Genomic DNA, 26087 nt, shown 5'->3' on the forward strand with positions numbered 1-26087 from the left:
AATAGGTATTTATGTAATGCTGCGCACCTGTCTGTTAACTTGGATTTTATTTTAGGAATTCCGAAACCCATAAAAATGGAGATTTAGTATGACATGCACATTTGTGCAATTGTTTCGTCATAAAGAATTATCCTTGTTACCGCAGTACTATTGTGACGTCACAAAGGCAAAATAACCTCGGCGAAGTATTTTCGAGTTTTTGCATCTCGGATTCTAGCTTAGCGCGTATTAATTTGAATTTTTACTACAGTATAGGAAGACGTACACTTGTGATATTCACTGTCCGAGTCTAATTTACCCTGGTTGGCATTTATATTGGGTGCATTGCTGTTTTATTCTTTATATTTAATCTTAGTCCTATTTCGGTGGGTGTGCAGAACGTGTTATATTGATGAAATATATATTTTTAAACATAAAAAAATGATTTAATTGAAACTGATTAGCTATTTTGGGGATTAGACATTGTAGATACTGAGAATTACATTCGTTTTTGGAATGTTTAGTTTTCAGGACTGGTGCACATAGTGAAGTTGCAAATTGCGTATGTCACCAAGTCATAGACACATTTCTGCCTAAGTCACAGTGCGCCATTATGACGTCACTTAACTGCGTCATACAAATTAACTTAAATCCGGCTACGACCAAAAAATTGAACCATGTCAAATTATTGACTCTCAATTGCATAACAAAATCATTAGGAAGTTTTTTACGTTTTTCTCAAAACTGCTAAAAATGACTTACGCAATTCGGTTATTAGCGTGACGATATGCATATGCCATGCATATGGCATTGGATGTATATGTACATTGAGTTTACTTTGTATACATATATACATTACTTGAACGCCTTCATATTATACTGAATTGTTTGAAAATGTATATGACATTGGCTGTGTATGTACATCATCAAAATGATAATATATGTATATATATATATACGAGTATATAGTCAGTTAACAGTATATGCATATTACATTGGCTGTATGTACATCACCTAAATGGCTGTATATGTGTATCGAACTGGTCGGATATGCATATGACGTTGTCTGTACAAACATATTTTTGACTTGTATATCGCGATTTCGTTGAATGTTTAAATTAAGCTATGTGCGGTCAGTCAGATTTTACAATTTCAAATTTATTTTAGCTTCTTCCATAAATGGCCTACAATTAGTCGCTTCCAGTGCCCGTCTGAATTTTGTTAACGTTGATGGACGTATTACACCAACGGGCCACACCGGGAACCCCATTATGAACATGAGGTGCGACTACCACAGATTGAGAACCACTCCGCTACATCAAAAAGGTTGAGAAAAAAAAACTGCACTAATAAGGGTACGGGATGACGAAGTCCGTACATTAAAGCCTCTCTTCAACCCCCCAAAACTCCACTAATCTGTTTGGTAGCTGAATCACACCCCACTATTCAGATTCTCATTCATAAATTTTTGGTCAATCTCCTCGATACGAATAGGGTTACGACACGCTACTTTGTCATACAAATACCATCGAAATCTTTGCCAAGGGTTAATGGCCAATGGGATCTGTAAAAACGCGGACTTATTTACAAAAAAAAATTGAAACCATAATCCAAAACAAAAACAGAACCCATAAATTTTTTTAACCCTTTTTGAGGAAAAAAAAAAGGTATTCAATTTTGTTTGCGCTGGAACTTGTTTGTGCAAGATTGTGCCCAAGAGTTTGAATACGGTTTATTGCAAAAATGTAATAGTATGCTGATACACGTCGGAATATATATTATTCATAGCAAGTATTTATATGTGCCGGGAATAAAAATGAATTGAAAGCATAAACAAATACATCGATTCCTGTGACTTTTGAAGCCTTTCTATTCGCAATGTGGTTCTGCTGTAGATAGACCAGCGCTTTTTACTATGCCAGCAAACAGGCCATCCCATTTCTGCAAAAGAACACTTGGTTTGTCGAACTCCTTGACTTGTCCTTCCTCTAGCACCTATAGATAGAAAATTGAATTGTATTCACAAATGAGTCCATTTTAACAACATTATTTTGGACCTCCTGAATTATGCGCACCAAGATGGCGCACAACCTGAACTCAGGTTGTGTACCAGGTTAGGGTTCAGGTTATGCAACATCTTGGTGCGCATACTTCAGGAGTACCATTATTTTAGCACAAATTTTTAGTACTCGTGAATGGATTGTAATCTAGTAAAATCGGCGTCCGATTTGTCGATGGATAATAAAAAAAATTACCAATATCTTGTCTGAATCTATTATTGTATTTATTCGGTGAGCAATAGTTATAACAGTGCATTGCTTGAATTTTCGTCTTATCGTCTCTTGAATCAGACGATCTGTCCTAAAAGTAAAACAAAAAATTCAGAATGAGAATTGGGATTAATTAATGAGTCACGTTTGCTGTTTTCAACTAATGGATTTGCGACTGTTGTGCGAAAAGACGAGGAAAAACATGGTAATGCGTTATGAGTGGTGCTGAGAATGTTTAATGGGTAAATTAATCAACCGAATTTATTTAGTCATTATTAATTCAAATTAATTACAAATAATTTTTACTGTTAACTTCCATCATACATAGTGCTCCCTTTACCAGTGTACATCCAATCAATTATGTAACATTGAATGTAAAGGATTATTAATTATAAACAGAATCATAAGGTTACCTCAGGAATACCTACTTTACTTATGAATAAATTTTAATTTTTAATGCTGATACACTGTGATCAGACAATAAGCATTGGTTAATTAAATACGAATCGATCAATACGTAGAATGAATGCCTCTTTAAAATTAGAATATTTTAAGTTGAAGCTATTCCCAACTACGCTTATCGTTCAATTTTTCCCGTGAAGCCAATTATATTCACTATCTAGGTGAGTTCACAACTTAAATAGAAAAAGTACTTTAACACGGACTTGCGTGAACGTAAATACAGGGTGTCTCAAAAGTAAGTATACATTTTTAATTTTGATTTGTTTTTCAGGTACCCATCATAGAGCTTTCATTTCTTCAGAAAACACAGTAAGAATAAGTAACAGAATTTGAGTATATTGTTTTAGGTATTTTTCAACAATCCACAGAATGACAGGTGTCACAGTCTGAATGATGTTCATATACTGGCGTGCTCGCCATTGTCACAGTTTCAGAAGATGTTGCTACTGTGGTTGTAGATGAATCAGAAGACTCAAGGGTTCCGGATTGGTTGTTTATTGTACGTCAACTTCACAATTACACTTAATACGACATGGACGGAGGACACAACAAAACGCAACCGACCTCCAGCCCGACGGCCGGAGAAAAAGAGAGCGAAAGACACAGTTTTTCTCTCATGTGTAGTGAGTGGTCGGAGTCCAAATCCGACAAAACAGGATTAAAAAAGTGTCAACATAACTGTTTAATAAAATAAAAAATCTATATATACACAAAATATAAAAACGGACACTTTAGTCCGCGACACAAGGAGGTTAATCCGAGAAATGAGGTGCAAAATTGCTGTTCAGCAAGAAGCATATAAATCAGTACGGCAAACTCAGCGTCTCTTTAAAAGAGAATTTGGAATTAATTCGACTGTGAATGTTTTCCTAAGACCGTTTCCTAACCGTTCCTAGTTTCCTGATCTTTGTGCGTCAACTACAGATCCAGTTTCCATAAATTTATGATAAATTGCATAAATTGTTCGTTGTGTAACAGCCAAATTAATTGCAAATACTTAGTTATAGAAGATCTGAATTCTTACCGATTCAGATGCTTCTTGCCAAACAGCAATTTTGCACCTCATTTCTTGGGTTAATCTTATTGTCATTCTGTGAGTTGTTGAAAAATGCAAACAATATGACTACCTATCCATACTATGTTTCCCGAATAAATGAATGGTCTATGATGAGTACCTGAAAACCGAAATTAAAAATGTATACTTACTTTGAGACACCCTGTATATGAGTGGATCATTTCTTTTGGAGTCAATGTACTAACTTTGTAGACGGATAATTGCGAAAAAACAAAGAGCTGGGTTCGTTGTGATATGTAATAATAGGCTGATTGGAACTATTACAAAGACGATGCTGGACCACATTCTTCAGCAAGTGAAAACTTAAATTTTTAAAGATTTCACAATATTTTTGTTGTCTTCAGGATGTCAATTGAATTTTCAAATATCCTTATATACTTTCATATTTTTATATATATTGGGTGTATCGATGACAACTTTCTATAAAGAATCAACATATTTTACCCAAAGTAAGCGCAATAAAAATATTTAACACATTTTTTGAAATAATTTCCTTACGATATCCTACGATAATCGCGGCACAGTGGTGTAAATATATACTATATGTAATTATAAATTGCTGGTATTTATCTTTTTGAGTTTCCCACCTATTTTAATGGCATCGCAAAAAATCAGATTCTCAATGCATAAATCAATTCCTATGAATTTTTCACTTTTTATACCTGATATCAACATTTGCAGTTGCTTCATCAATCACTAGAATTTTACTTTTTCTCAAAACTGCTCGAGCAAGACAAACAAGTTGTCTTTGTCCAACACTGAGATTAGATCCTGATTCAACGATTTCTGTGTTCAGTCTCATAGGAAAAGATTCAACAAACTCTTTCAACTGAACCTTACAAAACGATGAAAAATATGATATCTTAGGTTTCGATGATTAAGCAATCATATTCTATGTACTTCGTGGTTGTTTATTTTAGAATAGTGGCGTTTTTAGGCGAACTAGAATTATCCAAATGATGGCTATCTTTATTTGCGTACATATATTAACGTTCACTGTCTAGTATAGTAGTTCTTTGTACAATATAGTCAAAACGTCATCTTCATATTTTCCGAAACATTTTTCATGGACGGCAGTCTTTCTGCCACTGACCAATCACATCCAAAGACTCATGTCGGTAGTTCTACAATGATAGCTCGGGTATAACCAACTGTGTTTATCTAACCGGGCACATAGCGTAATGCTACTTTGTTTTCGAAAATTTCGTCTTAAAAAGCACTTGTACGCATGCAGTAGCCTAATGTTAAAAGGTTCTGTATTAACGTCAAGTTAAAAAAAAACAATGCCTTTGGCTATTGTGACTTATGTGACTAATGAAACCTGCTCCAATGCGTTCCATAAATCTTCATCCGAATAATTGTTGAAAGGATCAATGTTTCTTCTCATTGTTCCAGTAAAAAGAATCGGATCCTATAAAATGAAAGAATTACTCAGTAAATGTCAGAAGACTCTAATTGCTTAAAATTTATCATCAGTCAATATTTCTTGCCAAACTGTCATGATTATTTTCTTGTATTTTCTATAGCATTTTGCATTCGTGCATGGATTTGTGTATTTTAAGGCAAGTTTTCGATTCCAGGAAATTGAGTCTGAGTAAACAACTCCATTTGGGTATGCCTTCTTATATAGCAACAGTTAACGTTCATTGCAAAAGCACGCGGTTTGTAAGACCAATTACAGAAAAGTGGTGGAACCGTGGCTGACTTTCGAATCAATTTGAATTGAAAGCCAATAATATTGTATAATATAAATAATACTTCAGACCTGTGGAATTATAGATAATGCTTTGCGTAGATCATGAAGTCCTAAGGATGATATGGGAATTCCATCAATGAATATTTCACCACTTGTTAGTTCCGACAGTCTGAAAAGTGCTGATATAAGAGAACTTTTACCTGCACCAGTTCGTCCGACAATTCCAATCTAAGGTGAAATGTTTTCATCTTTATATTATTTACGATTTTTTTAAATTCAATCCCCACAAATCATTTAAAGTGTCACGAAGAGAAACTAGGTAATTCAGTTCCTTAAAATTCATTTCTTCTTTAAGTTACGACACACGTTTTTAAACTCAGTTCAACTAATTCAAGTTGGATTATCTGTCGAGAGTTTTATTTCTATCTTTTCTTCGTTTTCTGTGCCAAAAAGTATTTTCTAAATATACATCAAACGCATATCTTTCATAAAAATATATACAATGATGTGACCTAACATTACCATAATTAGGCTGAAATGAGTCTTTTGAATGAATAAAAGTATTAAATATTTACATCACAGGAATAGCTTGTTATAACGTTATATTTTGAGCAAAGTTTCATTAAAGACGGATAAAAGTTGAATTAATATATACTGTGTTACCATATTCTATGGACAGTTTATTAGCTTTAGAATATGATAAAAAAAAAATAAAAAAAAAACGGATAAAATTGGTGAATAAACATTGCGTGAATCCTATCAATATTTTGAAATATTCCGCAAACTTCGGTAAATAGGTAACTTCTTTTCAAAGGTAACTTACCTTTTCTTGTGGTTGTATTACGAAATCAATACTTCTTAGCACCTTTGGTCCACCGTCATAATAGGAAAAGGAGACGTTTTTGAACATGATAGCGCCACATCTAGGCCAGCTGTTTGGTGGTTGTTTATTAGGATTCTCCAACGCGGCTTCTGGTGGTATTCGATAATATTGTTGAACTCTTTCTACTGATATCATCTGCAAGACATTCAAGTAGAATAAACATTTATTTTGAGAGCAAACGAGGGAATGCAAAATAGAATAAATGGGTTACCCTAACGACATATATCAATTTGTCATGGTGAGTATGGCGTTGTATATATTGTAGCAAGAGAGCAATGCTCAAATATATGAACACGAAGAGGTTGCATCCGGTACTGGTAAAGCCTAACTGAGCCCCGAGTTCTTTGAAATGATTAGCGGACACGCGTACCATACGACTCGTAAGAAATTTGAAAAAATAACAGTAATTCAGGCAAACGATAAGTCAAATTTGTATGCAATGGATAATAGTTTAAATTGAATATTATTATATTGGTTGAATAGAAGTTTATAATAAATTCATCCTAATTAGACAATTGTCAACGTTTTTTTTTATCTATGTTTATCTCTTTTTCTAACAATATGCTTCCAAGTGTATTATACAGATATAGAATGCATTCAATAGATATAACTCGAAAGATGCTGCAAAGAAGCATTGAGCCCTTTATAATGTATTCACAGTAGTATATAAATATATTGTGGCAGCTAGCCAGCTAATTAGGTATACATGAAATTTTCAAACCAAAAAGTGCTTACGACATTATCGAAAGCTTGAAAGAATGTGAAAAGTGTAAAGGAAGGGTACTCTTCATTAACTTTCTGAATAAGTTTTTCTACTTACTAAATTTTCAACTTCTGCACTTTGACGAACTCCCCATTGGAACATACCTATGAGGGATGCTGTGTAAGTTAAAACTAATCCAATTTCACCCGGATTGAGATTCAGTAATGAAGCGCCAATTACGGAGAAAAATGCAACAGCTGATATGAACGTAGCAGTTATCAAATCGAGTCGTAATCCAAACCATCTTGTTCCAACAAGAAACAGAAACCATGACGCTGGAAGGAGAAAAGATAAATTTAGCTGATATTTCAACGACAACGACAAGCCTCTTTAACTAATATAAGCACTAACAGTAAAATGAGATAATCAGCTCGAAGCTTTTGTTCGCAAACTCTGGAAGATGATACCGAACGTATTGTAAAATTTTATCAAAAAATATATTCAGCAAGATCCTTTTGTAACATTTTGTATTACATGAATAAAAACTGATTTTCAATACATGTTTTGGTCCATTTATCAACATGTATTTATATCAATTCAATCACCTAAATGTATTGTCTATGTGTTAGAGCTAATTAGAGCATAATTAGTTATCGAATAAACTAAAGTCAATAAAAATTAATATTCTTATAATTTTTTCTCACTTATGCAATATTATACACTGTATAAACACTGTTAAAATTGAAAATGTACAGATTCAAAATTTTAATTTATGGTAACATAACTCTTTTCACATCTTTAAAAATAATCAAATAACATGTCGGTAATAATTAATACGATTATAATATAAAAAATACCACTGTGTAAATCTTGATATTCGTGAAATTTATCTTCAAATTGTTGTTGAACACCGAAAGCACGAACAGTGAGTAAACCTTGTAAAGTTGATGATAGCAAGCTGAAGACTGGACTCCTACCTGGATAAAATTTTATATAACAAACAAACAAGAATGCTACTGCTGATTGAACTATTTTAGACAAAATATTGAATGATTCTATTTGTAGATTTTGATGTCATCGTTTGAAAAAATTACATAAATGCATAATCATAAGGAAAACTAGGTTAATTCAACAACTAGTTGCCCGCTTGCAGGTCTGTATTATTTTTTTTAAATACCAGTCCAAATCCTATCTGTTACAATATGAATTTGTAATTTTTAAAATTTGTTAATTGTTTGAACTATTCAATGCTTCCTTACAAGATCCTTCTAGTCTTTTTATATCTCTTGAAGTACGCAAGTAATAGCTTCTGAGCCAGAGAAAATAAATGGTAAATGGAATAATCAAAAGGATCACAAAATAGTTGACGACAGATGTGAGGATTACAACGCTGACGATCGCGCCAAAAATCTGTAAATTGATAAAAGACAGGTCAGAGTAACAGAAATTTACAATTGTGAAAATCATGAGCTTACATATCATGAAACGACGATTTGTCCTTGTAGAAAGGTTTACCATTGATGATATCCTGTTATAACAGAAGAAACAGTATCTTCTTAAAAACTGCTTATAATGTCAGTATGGCATTCCCGACATTTTCAAAGAGAAATTTTAAAATTTATTTATCAATAATTTTTCTGTGCACACATTTAATCAGTTTAGTCAAGTACGAATGAGAAATAGTTAATGCAAACGCTATTAAATAAGTTCCAATTGAAGATGAGATGGCTCACAAACAGTCAATGCTATGGATGAAAATAAATCAGAAAATAATCAAGAACGGAAACCCGATTTGAAATTCAATAATGTTCCCCTCACCCACAGAAAATCAACGAATGTGATAGGCAGAAGCTCGTCTATCTGCCCCATGTCTTTGGAAAATCTGTTTAGGATTCTTCCTAAATTATCAACAGAATAAGTTTTAATAAATTGTAGATTTATGTGAAATACCGCGCATATTACATTTGACTAACAATTTGCAGAATCAATTCTCTTCAATACAAGAGAGTGATTTCCAAATATATGGACACGAAAGCCAGAACGAAGTAGTACGGGTATGCAATCTTCAACAGTAAGCTACAGGTACCGCCTGACCACCAGATAGCCCACGCGAACGCGGAACCGCCACAACGTGAGCAATTTTTAATTTCGATGACGTCAATGCACACAAAAAACGAATCCCTTAGCCCGATTTTTTTTTAAATAAAAGAGATAATAGCTTCCTAGCAAAAAATACAATTTTAAATGACTGAAAAACTTCAAGTCGAGAGCAAGAACATGTAAAAGAATTCATAATAGAAAACATAACACAATATACTAAAACAATCCATATGTACATTTCGTGTTCAATAAAAGCAATAAATAGGTAAATGCCGGCTCACCTGATGGATTGGTATCAAAAAATCTGATCGGGGCTCGTAGGATTGCTTTAAACATCTTCTTATGCATGTGAATACCGGAGGTAACGCATATATAATAATGTAAATTTGCACGAAGCAACACAGTCAAAAACACCATCACGGAAAGAACTAAAAAATAGAGTATGTTAACTATGTCTCCTGCATTAGTTTGATTATTTATTTACAAATATTGGAATTTTCCTTTAATTAACCAGTTTCCGGTCTATCTCCCTACTCAATCAAGATAAGCAAATGTCCACGACAAGGCTGTTCTAGATCAGGGGTGTCAAACTCGTGGGTTTTCGAGGGCCGCATTGCATTTTGGGAATTGTTTGTTTGCAAACAGATTTTGATATATTTTCATAATGTATACTTGTGACATATATTTTGATTTGTGATGCAATTGAACAGCCGAATGAAGTTTTGTTATCTTCTTAAATTTTCAATGAATTCACATTATAATTTTTGCATTTCACTATAATTGCAATTTGCAGTATTTTTTACAAAAAATCATAAATTTTCATGTACAACCATCATAAACATTTTTGCACAAAGTTTTTCAAAGGAAAAAATAGTACATACTAAAATGATTAACCGTAATCTAAATATATAGACCTAAAATTTACAAAAATACTACAGAATAAACTCAATGTTTTTTTTCATTACATATATATATATATATATATATGTCCTGACGTTCGGCATCTCTTTTGTGCCACCTGCTTTCTAATATCAGGCTGAAATGATTTTACAGTACCAACTCTAATTAACGAGGTCACATGATCATCTGGATCGTTGAGAATGTTCTGTTAATATCAGTAATGCAAAAATATTACGTTTATCATTTCATGTATAGATCAGTAGGCAAACAAATGACTGACTTTTCGGACCAGACATTTCGCGACAGTCGCTACCATTACGTGGCATAGGTGCGCTTGAGTTATGATTGATAATAATTGGACACGAAGTGGACATAACGATCGTTTCAATATTATGTTGTTGTTGTTGTTGTTCTTGTTCTTGTTCTTTGACACGTTTTTAAAAAGTCGCTTTTCTCTTCGAATACTGGACCAATTGCTTTGAAATTTTCAGTGGTTGAAGATAAAATTTTTCTCCAGAAGGCTATTATTTTTATTTATTTTAAAATTTCCTGTGGACTTCGAGAGATTCGTTTTTTGTGTTCAAAGAAGTGATCAGAATAAAAAATAGTGACACCTTGTGGCGATTGCGCGAAGGCATATCAACTGAGAAGCGATCGTAATTCTTGCTCCGCTAAGAGTTGTTTATGGGGAATCGAGATGTTTGGGGTTACCGGTACCCGCAATGCAGCAATGCAACGGTTTGCGATTTAAATAAACTCGAAAGGTTTTTGAGGTTAAGTTAAACTACCGGTACTGTTTCGCTCGGTGTTTAATCAATCAATGTTCACTTTCCATATATTTCAGTATTTGTAGACTGTGGTTCCCGTGTTAAGCGAAAGTGATACCGGTACCGGTACGATAGCTGGGAAAGCTATGACAGTCCCTGTGGCCTGTACGGCACGTACCGGTACCGTTTACAGGTTTACGTACCGTCTTACCGATACCGGTACCGTAGTCCGTTACGGTACGTACCGGTACAGCTGTACAGGTACGATATCGGTAGACTAGTACAGTATTACTGTACTAGTTGCATTAATTATATTTGCTTAGATTAGAGTGTGTGCCGGCATTGAAATTAAGTTTTTGTAATGAGCCAGCATGTCTGCACAGCTGCTATGCCTTTCTAATTTTTCGCTGTTTCGTTACATTTTTTTGGAAACAACATTTGCATAAATACGTATGGTACCGTATGCAGAGGGAGAAACTTCACAAAAATTTCAACATGTGCAGCAGGTTAGTGTACATAAATCAGTAAATACAGAAATATGCAGAGGAAGAGACAAAAAGGATAAGATTTACATAATTATCCCGATGGAGAGGAAAGCCTATAGAACGGCTTAACCATATTGCGAACCACTGCCTCTTGTCTGGTTACCGGTAAGGTACCATTACAAATCTGGTATGGCTGTATGGGAGAAGCATTACAATCTTTCCAATAGTGTTCAACATGTTATGAAATATGGTGGTCGCGGTTTCATCAATGCAAAAAATATTTGCCGGTTTAACAGCGTGATGCAATTATTGCAAATAGTTTTCTTGTCCATATATTTGAGCATTGCTCTCTTGTTTTTAGTAACTAGGTAGTTGTATATTTATTGAACACGTAGTGGACATAACGATCGTTTTGCATTTCATGCTGGCACTCTTATTATTGTTATTATTCTTCGTCACCATCATTATAAAATCACTTTTTTCTTCGAATTCTGGACCATTTGCTTTGAAATTTTCAGTGGTTAAAGTTTAATTTTTCTCCAGAAGGCTATTACTTTTATTTATTTCAAGTATTACTGTTAGCTCTGTGAGATTTGTTTTTGTTTGCTATAACGTTACCGAACGTTCTGCGGACGCCTGATCACGTGCCATCGAACGTCGGCGTGAAGGCGGATTCTGAAAATCGTTGCTCAAAAATTATAAGATTTTTTAGGTTACCGGTGATGCTAAAGGTACGGTAAACCGTACTGCACTGCTTCGCTTGGTGTGAATATATTTGTAGACTGTGGTATCTGCTGTTATGGAAACGTGATAAATCGAATTAGTTGGTTTTGCAAAGAAGAAGCGTCTGGCAGATACGGTACTGCGGTAAGTTAACGTATCACAGTAAAATTGACTTATTCCTTTCTCGATCTTACTATTGCAGTAATGTAGGTTTTCTTGCAAATTTAGCCTACCGTATTTGTTAATTTTGATAAGAGCAACCAGAGAAGAACCGTTCCACGATCGAATAGCAGGCCTTCATACAGCAACAGGTACTGCAGTACTGGTAAGGTACGGTACCGTACGGCGTACGGTACCGCAGTGAATTACGCTCTCATCTTTTCGTTACAAGTCTGATGTTAACAACATAAATTTTTAGCCAACCTTATTTTTTTTTTATTTGATAAGAGGAAATGAATTGAGTTCTTATATGAAAAGGAAGAACCGTTCTGCAAACGAATTTCAGAAACTGGTAAATTACTATACCGCAAATGATTATCGGGAAATCGATATATTTTTTTATTTTGCCCTGGTACCGTAATGGATAAGTGACTTGGATCACTTGGTATTTCAATTCACGTTGAAATTGGAAGTTGGAAAAAACAGGCTTTTAGTGGTCGGAGTAGGCTACCTGTCAATCAAGTCATCGATCTAGTGACTAGTCACACTAGAGAGATTTTGGCGTTTAGAGGCCGTTAATCTCAGGTTCTCGGAGCGAGAAAGCGTTCGCCGGGTTATGGGAATTTTTTCGAGTGGCATTGGGGGTGGGGGAAGTGCCTCCACCCCCCGCAGTGGTAAGAAAACGTGTGGAAAGCCACGCCCACTTGTTACCTAATCCTAAAAATTTGCTTTTTTCTCAATTGCTCTGAAATTTTCAGCGCTTGAAGATAAAATTTTTCTTAGAAGGCTATTACTTTCATTTACTTCAAACGTGTCCATATATTTGAGCATAGCTCTCTTGTAATGATATACGAACCAAACATAAAGTTCTCTGTTCGAAGTTGATATTTAAATTTATCATATTGACTGCTGAGCTTATTCTGATAATGTCTACTTATATTGTTTTTTTTTCATTGTACTGATGGAAATGTGACAAATTAAACTAAACTAAATCAAATGTGCTTCAAAATTTTGAGAAATGCAAAAATATTGCAACTTCAATTTCTCTTCAAAAATCCCCTTTTCTTTATGTACTTTGCGTTGCATTTAATCCCTGAAGTGTTTTATTCAAGTATTCGTTTGTTAGCTTGAGGTGTATCCATAATTGGGTTAAATTAAAAACGAAAAAATTTTAATTTTCCAAAACTATTATCAGTAAATTTTCTGTGTGAATAATCAATTTAACTTTGAAAGGTTTGAGAATTGTATTACATTTTGATAAAACGAAAACTTAAATAATATTACAATTATTCAATTATTGTTAAGCGTTCGAGGGCCCATTGGAAGTTCTCGGGCCACGAGTTTGACACCCCTGTTCTAGATTACCTGCATAAATCTTCATGTAATAGCTGTTATCAAAGGTACTTGTTTTGTTAACACTTGTAAACGATGTCGTCGAATTAAAAACCTCAGACGATTCATTTTGTCCTGTTTCAGAACAAGATTCTGTAATGTTTGATGACACATTTGAGAGATACTTTTGATATGACGTTGTCCTGTCGATATATTATCACAAGAAAAAAAATGAACAAGTGGTAAAATTTTGCAGTTAAATAGATTCTAGGAGTTTTAGAAAATAAACAAATATGTAGCATGTGAAAATTAAACATAGTCACGCCAAACTCATTAACCGATACATTAGGTAAATAATTGTCATTTACCTACAACTCTAACTGACCAGTCTGGAGCTAAATGTTTCCCTGAGGAATAAGTAGACTCACCATTTTAATAACCAACAGTCGTTCATAATGTATAGCACGTGACTTGCTATAACAATGATAAAAAATATCACAAATAAGATTGCGTTTGCCGCAACTCTGAAATATTCGAGATAAACTTTTCCTCCAATACTTCCTTGTTCTCCTATTTCCTCTGCATTGATCTTTCTCGATTCTTCCTAAATTGAGGTTTCATATTTTGATCTTTCACATTTTGCATAGAAGGTAGTTTAATTAACAGAACATTACTTAACTCATATAAAAAGAGAATTTATAAATTTCTTCATCGAAAAACCATGAATTACAAACAAATTTGAAAAAAGGGCGGTGCTAAAAGTTACAACCAGCAATTTAAATATAAAAAGGTATTTGATGATATGAACCTCTTTCTCCTTGTCTTCGATTGATAGATCTGGAACTATAGATGTTTGTGGTGAGTCATGTGAATTTGCTATCAAACTAATAGAGGATCCTGTAACTGTTGGTCGTTTCGCTTAAGTAAATCAAAATAATGAAATATTATCATTGCTAGTGAAAATGTTTGTTATATTTTAATATTATTGAATTGAAAACATTTTTATCATACAAATGAATAGGAATTTATACCCCCCCAAATTGATTCGTTTTTGTCTTCTTTTTTCCTAAGCAAAACAGCAAAATCAACTGAACTATCCTGAAGTTCGGCATAAGTTCCGCGACCATATATTCTTCCCTGAATGGTGAATGTAATTTAGACAAGAATATGATAGGACAAGGATACAGAAAAAGATGATTGAATTGCTTTATATGTCACATTGATAACAATATAATTCTCTTCACTGGAAGACGATGCGAACAGGTTTTTTAACCGGAAGTGTATAATAGGATATTGTGTTAAAATGAACGCTATGAAAACTAAAAACCTCTTTGAAAATGAGAATCTCATCCACTCTCTTCAATAGTTGCAGTTGATGAGTAACGAGTATTCGAGCCTACAGAACAAGAATATTAGTTTGAATGTTAGCAATGGTATGTAATGTATGTAAAAGTATAAATACTTCATGGAAAATCAATTATTCACCAGAACCGTAATCAGCCAATTAAATTGATTAATCTAACAACTGATGTGGTGATTGGTTGTAATAATAATATATTTAAAAATCAACTCCTACTTTCTTTTTCATCATTCCACAGATGCAGTGTTCGAATATATGACTTGCCACAGGGATATCTACTGCACTCAATGGATCGTCCAATAAACATATATCTGCATTCCTTTTGTACGCAGCTCGTGCCAAGCTTACTCTTGCTTTTTGACCGCCGCTTAAAGTAACACCCCTCTCGCCTATGAGTGTCATGTCTCCATCAATCAGCAGATTGAGATCCTGAGCTCAGTGTTCAATTGAACATTTTTTAGAAAAGACCAGAAATATTATCAGTCTAACATAAACGAATAGAATATCATCTTTTAAAATAGAAAACAATAACTCAAGATGATATATTATAATCAAAATAATAAAATCTGGAAAATCTTATTATTCGTCCTTGTCGTTTCCTTCATTTAGTTTAGTGTAAGAATATCGAAGCATCATTGTTAATTACAAATTTTAACTTCGCTTGACCTGACAGAATTTTGTTTTTAACTGTCAAATGAGTTATGCGGTAAGACTATGCGATATTCGACCGTACCTTATTTAGACAGCATGCGTGAATTACTTCGTGGTAACGTACTTCGTCGAATTCCGCGCCAAATAAAATATTTTCTCGTACAGTACCGGAGAAAATCCAAGGAACTTGATTGGAGTAGACAACATTTCCATGAACTGTAGTCTTCCCTTCAGCCGCGGGTAATTCACCGAGTATTGCACTCAAGAGCGAGGACTGAAACAAAACTCTTGTTAATGCACAGAATTCACTGTTATTGAAGGAAATTAAGTCGTGTGACTTCCCTGTCAGTTTTGATCAGTTGTTTCAAATGGGGTCTCGAACTCGTATGCAAACATCTTCGTTAGTGACTTGGGATTCCCGTTTATTTAAAATGAGTTAAATTAAAATGATATACCCTCTTTGTGTTCCTATTTTGACTATTCGTTCTAGAACAGTGGTTCTCAACCTTTTTTCGTTCGTGGCCCACTTTTTGTTGCATAAATATCGTGTAGCCCACTAAGTTTTTTATGCTAGAAAAGAAACTTCCGAATGGATTTTTATTCAACTGACTATTAGTGGGTTACTTGCTGCTGAACATTATCAACTAATACATTAATTTTTGGTGGGTTCCGAGCCTTTGTTTTGATTTGCACCGATGTGGAAAACCCTGCTTTCAGATAAAGTTTGAGTTTTGATGGTCTCAATGAATGTCCAAGAACTTTATAGCATTACACACACTGTCTTTTACTTCACAGTTTTCAGGAAAAGATGTGAATCCATACTGAATGTAATTTTCGATGAACTTTTGTTTTGCCATTTCATCTGATGTCTGATTTCCGTGTTTTAATATACGATATTATTGAAATTGCTATCCCCCTTCTAGAGTCATCCTGCCGTAGAATGTGTTGGATGAGTCACAATGCGTTTTAACGGCGAAGCATGTTTTGCAAATAGACATCTTGTTTTTACAAAATTCGTGAAGCTGATTTTGTAAACGAATCAATTTTTTCAATCAACAACCCTTGAGATTTCTAATTGGTCGGTGGCACACCTCAAAATGTCTCCATGGCCCACTGGTTGAGAACCAGTGTTCTAGAAGGAAAGTACAATAATTTTTGTTTTGTTACCTTTCCTGAGCCAACCGGTCCTATTACTGCGACCAACTTTCCTGCGTGCACTCGAACATTTACACAATTCAACGCAATATCGGCTCTCTCATTAGCATCATCATTCTGCAAAAAAAATCTAAATTAGAAGACTTTGATTACAATATTTACACATTTTGTGCTTATACGAATGGGTTTAGCAAAGTGAACATTGCCGAATATAACTTGCAATCCGGTTCATTTAAAAATTATCTTTAATATTATTATGATTTATCACAATACCCGATTAAAAGTACTCTCATATCTTATAACAAGTATAACTAAATTACTCAAAACTTTAGATTCAACAAAAACATTTTTTCTTTTCTAAAATACTTATGATATATAAACAGATTTAAATTAAAAATAAAACACCATCTATTTTGTTGCAAAATTCATGCATTTTGTTTTACGAAAAAATGGTTACGTATCAGTGAAAAACTTTCCGCAGAGCCTCGTAGGAGAGGATTCACAAAATCGCTATATAAAACAAATCATTCGCGCGATTACTATAAATCCCTTATTTGTCTTCTTACCAATTCCCATTTAGCAGTGAAGTTTTCAAGTTCTACGTAAACCTCTTGGTTGGAGTTTGATCTTAAATTATTTCCAATATCAGAAAATTCCTCCATCAGCAAATATTTCTGACAAAAGTGTTCAATGTTATTTCAGAAACAAATGATAGAATATTTCAGAGCAATAGGAACTAATACCTTACAATAACAAATTCAAAAAATTAATATAACTTAAAATAATTGCAATGGTCACTTTCGTTATAAAGTCATATGTCGTAGTTGAGTCAAGCCGATCTTTTAAATGCCATTAGCTGTGCTCTATCTAAGAATATATACGAGGCCCAAACAAGATGGTTACATGTAATGACATGTTTTATTTAGATAGTCATGCAATATTCTTCATTTATAGTTCATAATAGTTAGTACAGTACAGCATGTAAAATGAAGACACCATTCAAAAATTCAATAATAAATTATTAACCGTGTAAATGGGTTATTTTTAGAAAACGAATGAATTGAATACAAACAAGCAACATACTCGTGACACAAATGATAAATATTTAATTATTAAAGAAGTAAACAAATGAATGTAATATCAATGACACAAAGATTTGAAATTTAATTGATAATGGCTATTTGGCAATAATTTTCTCTTTACATGATTTGAAAGGGGACCCGACCGATTACCACAGGTAATATTTTTAACCATATAAAATAAGATAAAACAATAATGGGTATATTTTTGTCATGGATAAAAAGATAACGGTATTGATAATTATCATTATAACGAGTACATATGCGTACAAAAAATATAAATACCAAGAAAATGATTTAAAAAAGAAACGATCATACCTGACGTTTACCAGGATATTGACGCATGACCTAATGTAAACATACCTGTATTCTCTTCATTGATACGTTAGTTGTTGACATATATTCAATTGCTAGCGCGAAATGAGTAGTAGAAAGTTTCAAAGATGAGCTGAGTCCCATTACTATAAATATCTAAAATAGGTGTATAATTTGAATAATTTTAAAAGCATAATATGCTAGACGCAGTGGTTTCTAAACTTTTTTTTCGCGACCCCAATTTTCATAAAATCTAAAGTCCCATTACTATAAATATCTAAAATAGGTGTATGATTTGAATACCAAAAAATTTACTCGGGGTGCTAGAAATTGTAAATCAGGGGTCGGCAACCTTTTGTCGCTAGCGGGCAAGTTGAAAATCGAACGAATGACCGATGTATCACAATCTTGTTTTCCTATATGAAACTACACTCAACAACTCTGTAACAGTACAAATATTTAACGTTTTTTATCCTACTATGATGTCTTTTTGATAAATGAAATCCGAAAAAAAACTTTGGTCTTGAAAGTTCTTTTTCAGAGGGTAGACATAAATGTGAACGAATGAAAACTATCAGTCAACCGAATAAAAAAAATGTATTAGTAATATTGGCTAACACAGGGTCGTCCACCCGGTGGCCCGCGAGCCACATGTGGCCCGCCGACGGTTTCCGAGGGGCCCGCGCGGTATTATTTGAAGCCCGATATATTTGAATGTATTTCAATCTCTTTCCCAGCCTTTTTCTTTGCAGCTAGAAGAGACCGTTTTCAGGACGTGAATATTTGACAGCACTTACTTGTACGAGCAAGTTTTTTCAAGGATGAACCATGTCCAATCCCCCGTGAATTTACTAATTTCTGACAGTCCTGAAAAATTCGCTTTGCATTGCTACATCGTCCATCACACGGAATATTGGATAGAAGCAGTGCCATACTTCACACATTGAAATATTTATAAAAACTTTCTACCTCACATTATCTCTACCATTTCAAGTGGACCCCACAATCATTCGTGAATCTACATGTGGCCCTTTCGGCCATAAAGATTTGACAACCCTGAGCTAACACCTCAAATATTAATTTGTAGTATAACATGCTATATAACTATGCACGTGGTGTTATGCTTAGATAACAGGGATGGCAAGCCTTTTTCAATGAATGAGTCAACAATTTCAATTTTATTGCGTAATAGTAGACTGTGGGTCGCAGATTTTTATTCATTTTCTGCATCGATGAAAAACTTGCTGCTGTATCTTTTACTCGAATCTTATTAAACTTGGTCATTAAGTAGTTCTAAGCTGTAAATCATGCGACTGAGGCGATTTCCAGATTTCCATTATTTGAAATTGATGTGAGAAAACACGATATCGCATGCTTATGAATTGCCATAAAACGTTATGTTATGATGACGAGGTAAATTTTGTGATGGTTTCAGAAGGGTTTGGAAAGAAATTCCAGCTGGAGAGCATTATACTTTTCGATTTGCTTTTTGTGCGATGACGTCATCGAGTGTATCTATGTATTATCTTAACAGCGAAAAATAAATATTCTCAAACCATAAATGCTACATGACTGATCAAACTTCAGTATCTGATTAACAATTTCTTCCAAATCCGATTCTACGCTCGCTTGGAATTAAAAAAGTATAAACAGCAGTTGGTCATTCTGATGCTACTGCTGTCGTTTCAAATAAAATTTTTCACATTACTCTTGGAGTGAGATAATAACTTCGCATACTGCAGAAGTTAAAACCCTGTCTAGCCTAGTATCCTAGAGCAATTTTGTATGGTTTCTTTCAAATTGTTTCATTATCGTCAACCATAAGGCCCTAAAACGCCACCAATGGCTTTTTAAAAGCATAATGATAGACGCTGGAGTTCTCTTCTGCAAAAGGACGCGCATATAATATTGTAACCTCATGTCAAAAAATTGCTACTCCTGAAGTATGCGCAATAAGATGGCGGACACCGGAACGTAGTATGTGTACCAGGTTAGGGGTAGGACATAATTTTAAGTCCAAGTACTACGGGAGTCACGTGGCTAGTCCCCGAACTCGTAATAAAAATAAAATAAGGAGCATTGGAATAAAAGTATGGCCTATAACCCTAACCTGATACACATACTACGTTCCGTTGCCCGCCATTTGGTACGCATACTTCAGGAGTACCAAAAAAGATGTACAACACGACTTTGAACTTGAATGTTATTGCGCCTGATAGAGAGTTAATCACTAATTATAAATAATTCACTTTAATTTGATCGTTTTATTGTGTTATTTTCCAATACCACAACCATTAATAATTATCCTACCGAGCCGAGTAATGAGTTGTATGATGAGAGTAATTATTACTGCACAAAAGCTTCGAAAAGTAGAGAATGTAAGATTTGTAATAACACTATACTGTAATTGATACCTATTTAGTTATTAGTAAAATTATGCAATATGTTATGTTCAATAAAAATTTGATTTATATTAGTACAGGTTATGAAATTTTTGTTCTTATAACATACCTTCGACGCTGTAATTGTACCTCCCAAGGCAACATATGTCAATAATGTAACAAAAGACAGTATTTTATCTTGGCATGCATAGAAGCAGAAATTAAAAGCTTTCAATGAAGACGATAGAAGAATTTTTTGAACTTCCTTCCTACAGAACAATTGCATCATGAATATTATGTTTGAACTTTGGTTCGAGAAAAGAAAAACAAAATTCGTACACATATGGGATAATATCCATTAAAACTGTAGCACAGTTCCTACAATAAAAATTAATTTACGTAACATATAGCAACTGCCGTATAGAATGAGATGTGTACCCTTTTTACAACTTACAAAACTCAAAACCACTCGCAACAGTTGTACCGCATACACCCACACCAAGTTGAGATGTAAATGGTGCAGGTAATCAAGAAGATATTATCGATACACATAACGTTCGATATTTGTTACGAAAATTTTAATTACATAATGTTTGTTCCATACATCGTTTGCTACACAGAAAGTTTCTCCGTTATATTGCGTATTGAATTATATAGCCTTTTTGAACCAATATAAATGAAATTACCTCCTAGTGTTCGAAACAAGTTTTGCAAATGGTTTTTCCCAAGCATACATTTTTATAATTCTCATTCCAGTTATTACTTCGTTCATTAGTCGTATGCGTTCATCTGTAATAACCGCTGTCATACTTCTGTATTTCACAAAATAGTGTTAATGTTGAAGAATTAGAATACAACGTACAACTAGAAAATTGTATGGGCGAAGTGGGACATTTATCTGAAAACAACATAAAGATTGAACGCATGGTATGAAAATAGTATAAAATAATTTCCTCTCACTATTTTAACACCTGAAACATAAGTTAACTGCCACGCCAATACAAGTGAATGAAATAGTAGTAGGATAAAAAAATATGTTATATTTGATGAGGTATGTGTTCAAATGTTTTGAGTGATAGATTTTTGGTGATTGTTACCTGAATTTGCCGAATGCCCGTCCGGAGAATGTTTGCAAACACATTATTATAATCAAGACTCCCATTCCAGCTAATACAGCAATTCCAATTTCTTGCCAGAGTATAATTCCAACAAATAAACATTGCAGCGGTCCGACCCAGAGATAATGCAGAGACATAGGGAGCTAAATAAATAAGCATACACATGTGATATGTACAAAACCCTATTACAACTAGCAAAAAAATGCTATCCATGAATTGATATGTGTCATTTTTAGATGAACGTCCATTTTGATTGTATAAAAATTATACCCAAGAGTTTTTTTTGCAAAACAACTGCCAATATGGAGTTGGAAAACACAGTTAAAGATAGCCTGTTATCTGAATCCAAATCTTGGAATCGGATGTCTTTTTACTGCGTTTAATGGCCTTTCTAAGGTCACAGTTTGCCGGATCTTGATTGGCCATCTTTGTTACAAGGCTCATTTCATACTTTCATTTTATTTATTTTATTTTTTTATTTCTATTGAACGTCATTAACGTGCTTGAAATATATATGTATTCGAAAAAATCAAATATTTTAGATTAGCGTTTGACATTTACTCACTAGATCAAATCGAAGAACATCTGTGGCTCCGAGATTAACTATTTTACCTGTCGTTGTATTATTCAATGATTTCTGACTCAAGCGAAGTGTCTGCAAAACGAACTTATAGAGTATAGACCAGTGTTTCCCAATCGTTTCCTATCCACGTACCGTTTCGAGGTTTTATGCAGCGCTCGCGTACCACCTACATAAATTTTGCGCGCCGAAGACGGCAACTCGTTATGACGTCATAATCACAATATTTTGTCTATGACATGCCGTATTACCTAATTTTTTCGAACTAGGCAACATCAGTCACAAGAAGAACAACATAATGAATTAATTACAAACGTTAATTTATTTCTGCATCGACTGCGTTTTTTTTTTATTCCACTAGCCCAGTGGTCTCCAAACTTTTTAAAAAAAATTCCATGCCGGCCCTCTTGCAATTTATTTAATGATTCCCGGCCTTGTGCACTAAAACAAAATATTAAAAGATCACGACAAAAAATGAATGTGCCGGATATTGAAAAACATTGAGACGAACGAAAATATACGACGAAGTTTAATGAGATGTGTGCAGTTGTTTCGTTTTAAAATAGCATTTAGAAGCGAACTGGGATAATTAAATTACCTTTTCCTATACCAGCGTTTCCCAACCTTTTTTGGTCGCGGACTATTTTCTCACCGGCGAAAACCTTTGCGGACTCAAAGTGCGTTTATTGCAACTGTACTCTGTGAGAAGAAGCAATTAAAGCAATTGCGCGCTCGTTAAAAGAGTCGACTTTTCTAGTGTATAATGGCCGTTTCCGTCAATATTCAATCCATGATAACGACGAGAATTTAAAATATATTTCTATTTTATTTTGATTGTGTTCATGGTCGCGGTTGTGTTTAATTACGACAATATGAAAGCATTACTTCTTTAAAATGCCACGGCAATCTGCGAACATAATATTGTGAGAATAATATTGCGCGATTACATTTAGTTTTGATACATATTTTTTGCGATCTTGCGAATTGGTTATCGCCGTTAGAAAAAATCCTACTATCTGCTATAAAGTTCCAGAAAGTACAACTTGATTTAGTACTCATTAAAAATATATTTAAAGTATATTAGTAAATCAAAAATACATATTCATCGCCTTGCTTGCTTCACTAATAATTTAATCGTGATGATTTTAATCTGCAGTTGTGTTGACGAAATAAAAGCAACGCGAGGTAAAGTGCCCAAATATATTTTGTTTTGATTCGTAATTTTGTGAATTCGACAAATCTGAGCTGTTCGTACAACACTTATGTCGCTCCAGTACTGTACGTACCAATGTGGAGGCAGTAAAGCAGGGAATCCTAAGGCAAATGTCCTGGTACATTGACACCTACCAGAATTTTTTTTTATTCCTCGTTGTTCGAACTACCAAAGCGTGTGCAGACTCGTGTTTTCGTCGGAAATCCGCAAGTGAGTCGTGAAATCCAATCGTTTGATCAGGCGACGCGTCACCTGTTACCAAATTTTCGAATAGTAAATTGCTAATCTGATAGTTGAGTATTCGGATATATGCCCAGTCCTACGCCTTAACCAGTAATTATGGTCTCGAATATTGTTATGTGAATAAACTTGCCTATTATGTTTTATGTAAATTCTAGCTTAAATCGTAACTTGGCTGATAGTTAAGTTTCGCAAAAACGTTTGCAGTCCGCAGTGAATTTCTGGCTCGTTGCTGACTCATTCAAACGCCCCGCGGACTCATTTGAGACCGCGGACTCGGGTTGGGTATAGGACCTATACCAACAAACCTGCAAAAAGGCAGCGTCAGCTACACTCTTGCAGTTAGTTAACTTGTAATGGCGGCAATTAAACTGTCTCTGTGATATCACGGGACCAAAGCTGTGTGACATCACAATGGGCAACGTGATCGAAACCGAATGTGAAGAATCAGTGTCTCCAGCAATAAATTCGAGTTGGATGCGCGAGACTAACTTCCTATCTTTTCTCTATGCCTTTATGCTAGTGGATCCGTATGTGTATACTGCAAGGATACTGTAGCTGGAATAAACATTACTATTCCATCCAATTAAAGAGTCCAGCTGCACACTAACACAAAATTATTTCTGTAACGTTTCGTCCGACCAGAGTCAGACTTCCTCAGACAAGCAGTTTACAATCTTGAACCGCGATGATTGCGAAACAGCAAAAGACGGGAAAATGTTTATCTGCAAATTCAAGAACGTAATTTTTGGAATATCAAGCCATAAGCCAAATAACAGATTTCTTTCGCTGACCCTCCGAAAGTGCTTCACGGACCCCCAAAAGGTCTGCGGACTCTAGTTTGGGAACCACTGCCACTAGCCGGACTACGCGCGGCATACTTTTTGTTCACAGTGCACCGAAAGTCATGCATGAGCTCAACAAGTCGGGGTGAAAATTCTTGCTCACACTATTGCGTAGAATTGGGAATTAGCAGCTAGAGTGTAGAGTGAGAAATTAGAGTCGAGTTCTAGGAGACTATTCAAACCAGAAGAACAGTATTCGTCTTGCCGTTCACAAAACATGCTTAAAGAGCTAAATATTTTGAGCTGAATACTTAACTAATTTAACCATTTGAATAATCGGCTCAAGCGCATTAACCACCCCGATGGGAGCACTTTAGCCCTAAGGGTGAATTTGTGTTCGTCACAGGTGTGCGAAAATAGACGTTCATCACCGCGGACGTACTTTACCACGACGACGCCGCTTCAAAATTCTCAAAATCAACCAGGAAATCTCTTTGGTTGATTAAAAGACAGATTGTACTCGCGTACCACCTGGGAGACCTTTGTGGTACGCGTCACACAGTTTGGGAATCACTGGTATAGACTATTAAATATATCGACATTATTTGTAATTTTAAAATTGAAAAAACAAGACTTTGCTGCAGAAAAACGTATTACTGCAAAAAGAGGGTAAATTAAAGTGATTTATAAATGTTAAATGAACCATTAAAAAGCTTAAATAATCGTATTTTGAGGGTTCACCGATTTACAATAGGGATAGTCTGAATGCTGAAACTCTTTTGTAGTACAAGAACACTTTAGAAGTACAAGAACATGTAGGGGCCGTTATTGGTATACAATAACCTCGATTAAATTGTCATTCGATGAAAAGTTTCAAATTGTTTGATAATAGATACACGACTATACAATATATATACTTGTATACGAAAGTATCCTACCTTCTTATACATCAAAGCACAGGTTGAAGCTCGCATAAGCCATCCAATTCTAAGCGTTATATGAAAATATTGATGATAAATAAAAGCCAATAATATCGTAACGACACTCAGCCCAGTGGCGCAAGCATATGCATGCCAAACTGGAGTAACAGCTTGATTCTCAAAGTATTTAACGAGATATGCTATCAAGACTGGTACTGCTAATCGAAGATTTTCCTAGAACAAATAATAATATAAAACAAAATAAATGAATAATATAAAACAATATAATAATATAAAACAAATAATGAAATAATAATCTAATAATTTTTTTTAAATATGGTAATAATAACTCAAAAGGCGACAGAACTATTCAATTGAAAATTACAAAAATTGAAATATTCATTACTCACTTCTATAAGTGCTAAAACACCACATAACATAAATCGCCTTCCATATGTCATTGCTACCGCTCGAATTAAACTCGGTTCGGTTGCTTTTTTAGATCTTTGAATTTCTTTCTCCCAATTTCTGAATAAAAATTGACAGATAGAGTGTATTTTTTATTGTGCCTTCGTACTTTATAATTATGTTCAATATGCCGCCAACTCTGGACTTGCACCGCTACTTGCCCATCATTTTAGACATAGTTGTTGTGCAAGAAATAAACTACTTTATTTTGTCTAAACGTACTTTTCTAAATCCCTTGTAATTTCTGCCGACATATTAGAGGCATCAAGTTCAAACATATCAGACTCT

General features: G+C 34.4%; 1 protein-coding gene across 1 annotated transcript; it reads right to left on the bottom strand.

The window, feature by feature from the left end:
* Positions 1–1080: 1080 nt before the first annotated feature.
* On the bottom strand, positions 1081–26087 carry LOC144432089 (ATP-binding cassette sub-family C member 4-like). The gene is made up of 27 exons (XM_078120147.1): positions 26022–26087; positions 25742–25859; positions 25350–25565; positions 22159–22248; positions 21573–21736; positions 21162–21287; positions 20606–20744; positions 18143–18250; positions 17267–17374; positions 16713–16817; positions 15628–15819; positions 15111–15323; positions 14862–14930; positions 14546–14671; positions 13963–14138; positions 13568–13737; positions 9450–9596; positions 8887–8966; positions 8328–8478; positions 7926–8045; positions 7186–7403; positions 6306–6500; positions 5552–5710; positions 5108–5197; positions 4449–4621; positions 2235–2340; positions 1081–1974 (listed from the first exon to the last, which is right to left on the bottom strand). Exons 1-27 carry the CDS (start codon positions 26075–26077, stop codon positions 1849–1851), a joined length of 3741 nt encoding a protein of 1246 aa, XP_077976273.1. The 5' UTR covers positions 26078–26087; the 3' UTR covers positions 1081–1848.

This window comes from Styela clava, chromosome 2 (assembly GCF_964204865.1).
Source record: "Styela clava chromosome 2, kaStyClav1.hap1.2, whole genome shotgun sequence".
Lineage (NCBI taxonomy): Eukaryota > Metazoa > Chordata > Ascidiacea > Stolidobranchia > Styelidae > Styela > Styela clava.

What these genes read in the sequence shown, in the direction of transcription:
- LOC144432089 (XM_078120147.1), bottom strand. Translation starts at nt 26,077, where the DNA reads ATGTTTGAACTTGATGCCTCTAATATGTCGGCAGAAATTACAAGGGAT. An exon ending in CGGGCATTCGGCAAATTCAG is followed by an intron (nt 21,288 to 21,572) that starts GTAACAATCACC and finishes TGTGAAATACAG; the next exon opens with AAGTATGACAGCGGTTATTA. An exon ending in GACCGGTTGGCTCAGGAAAG is followed by an intron (nt 15,820 to 16,712) that starts GTAACAAAACAA and finishes GTTTTGTTTCAG; the next exon opens with TCCTCGCTCTTGAGTGCAAT.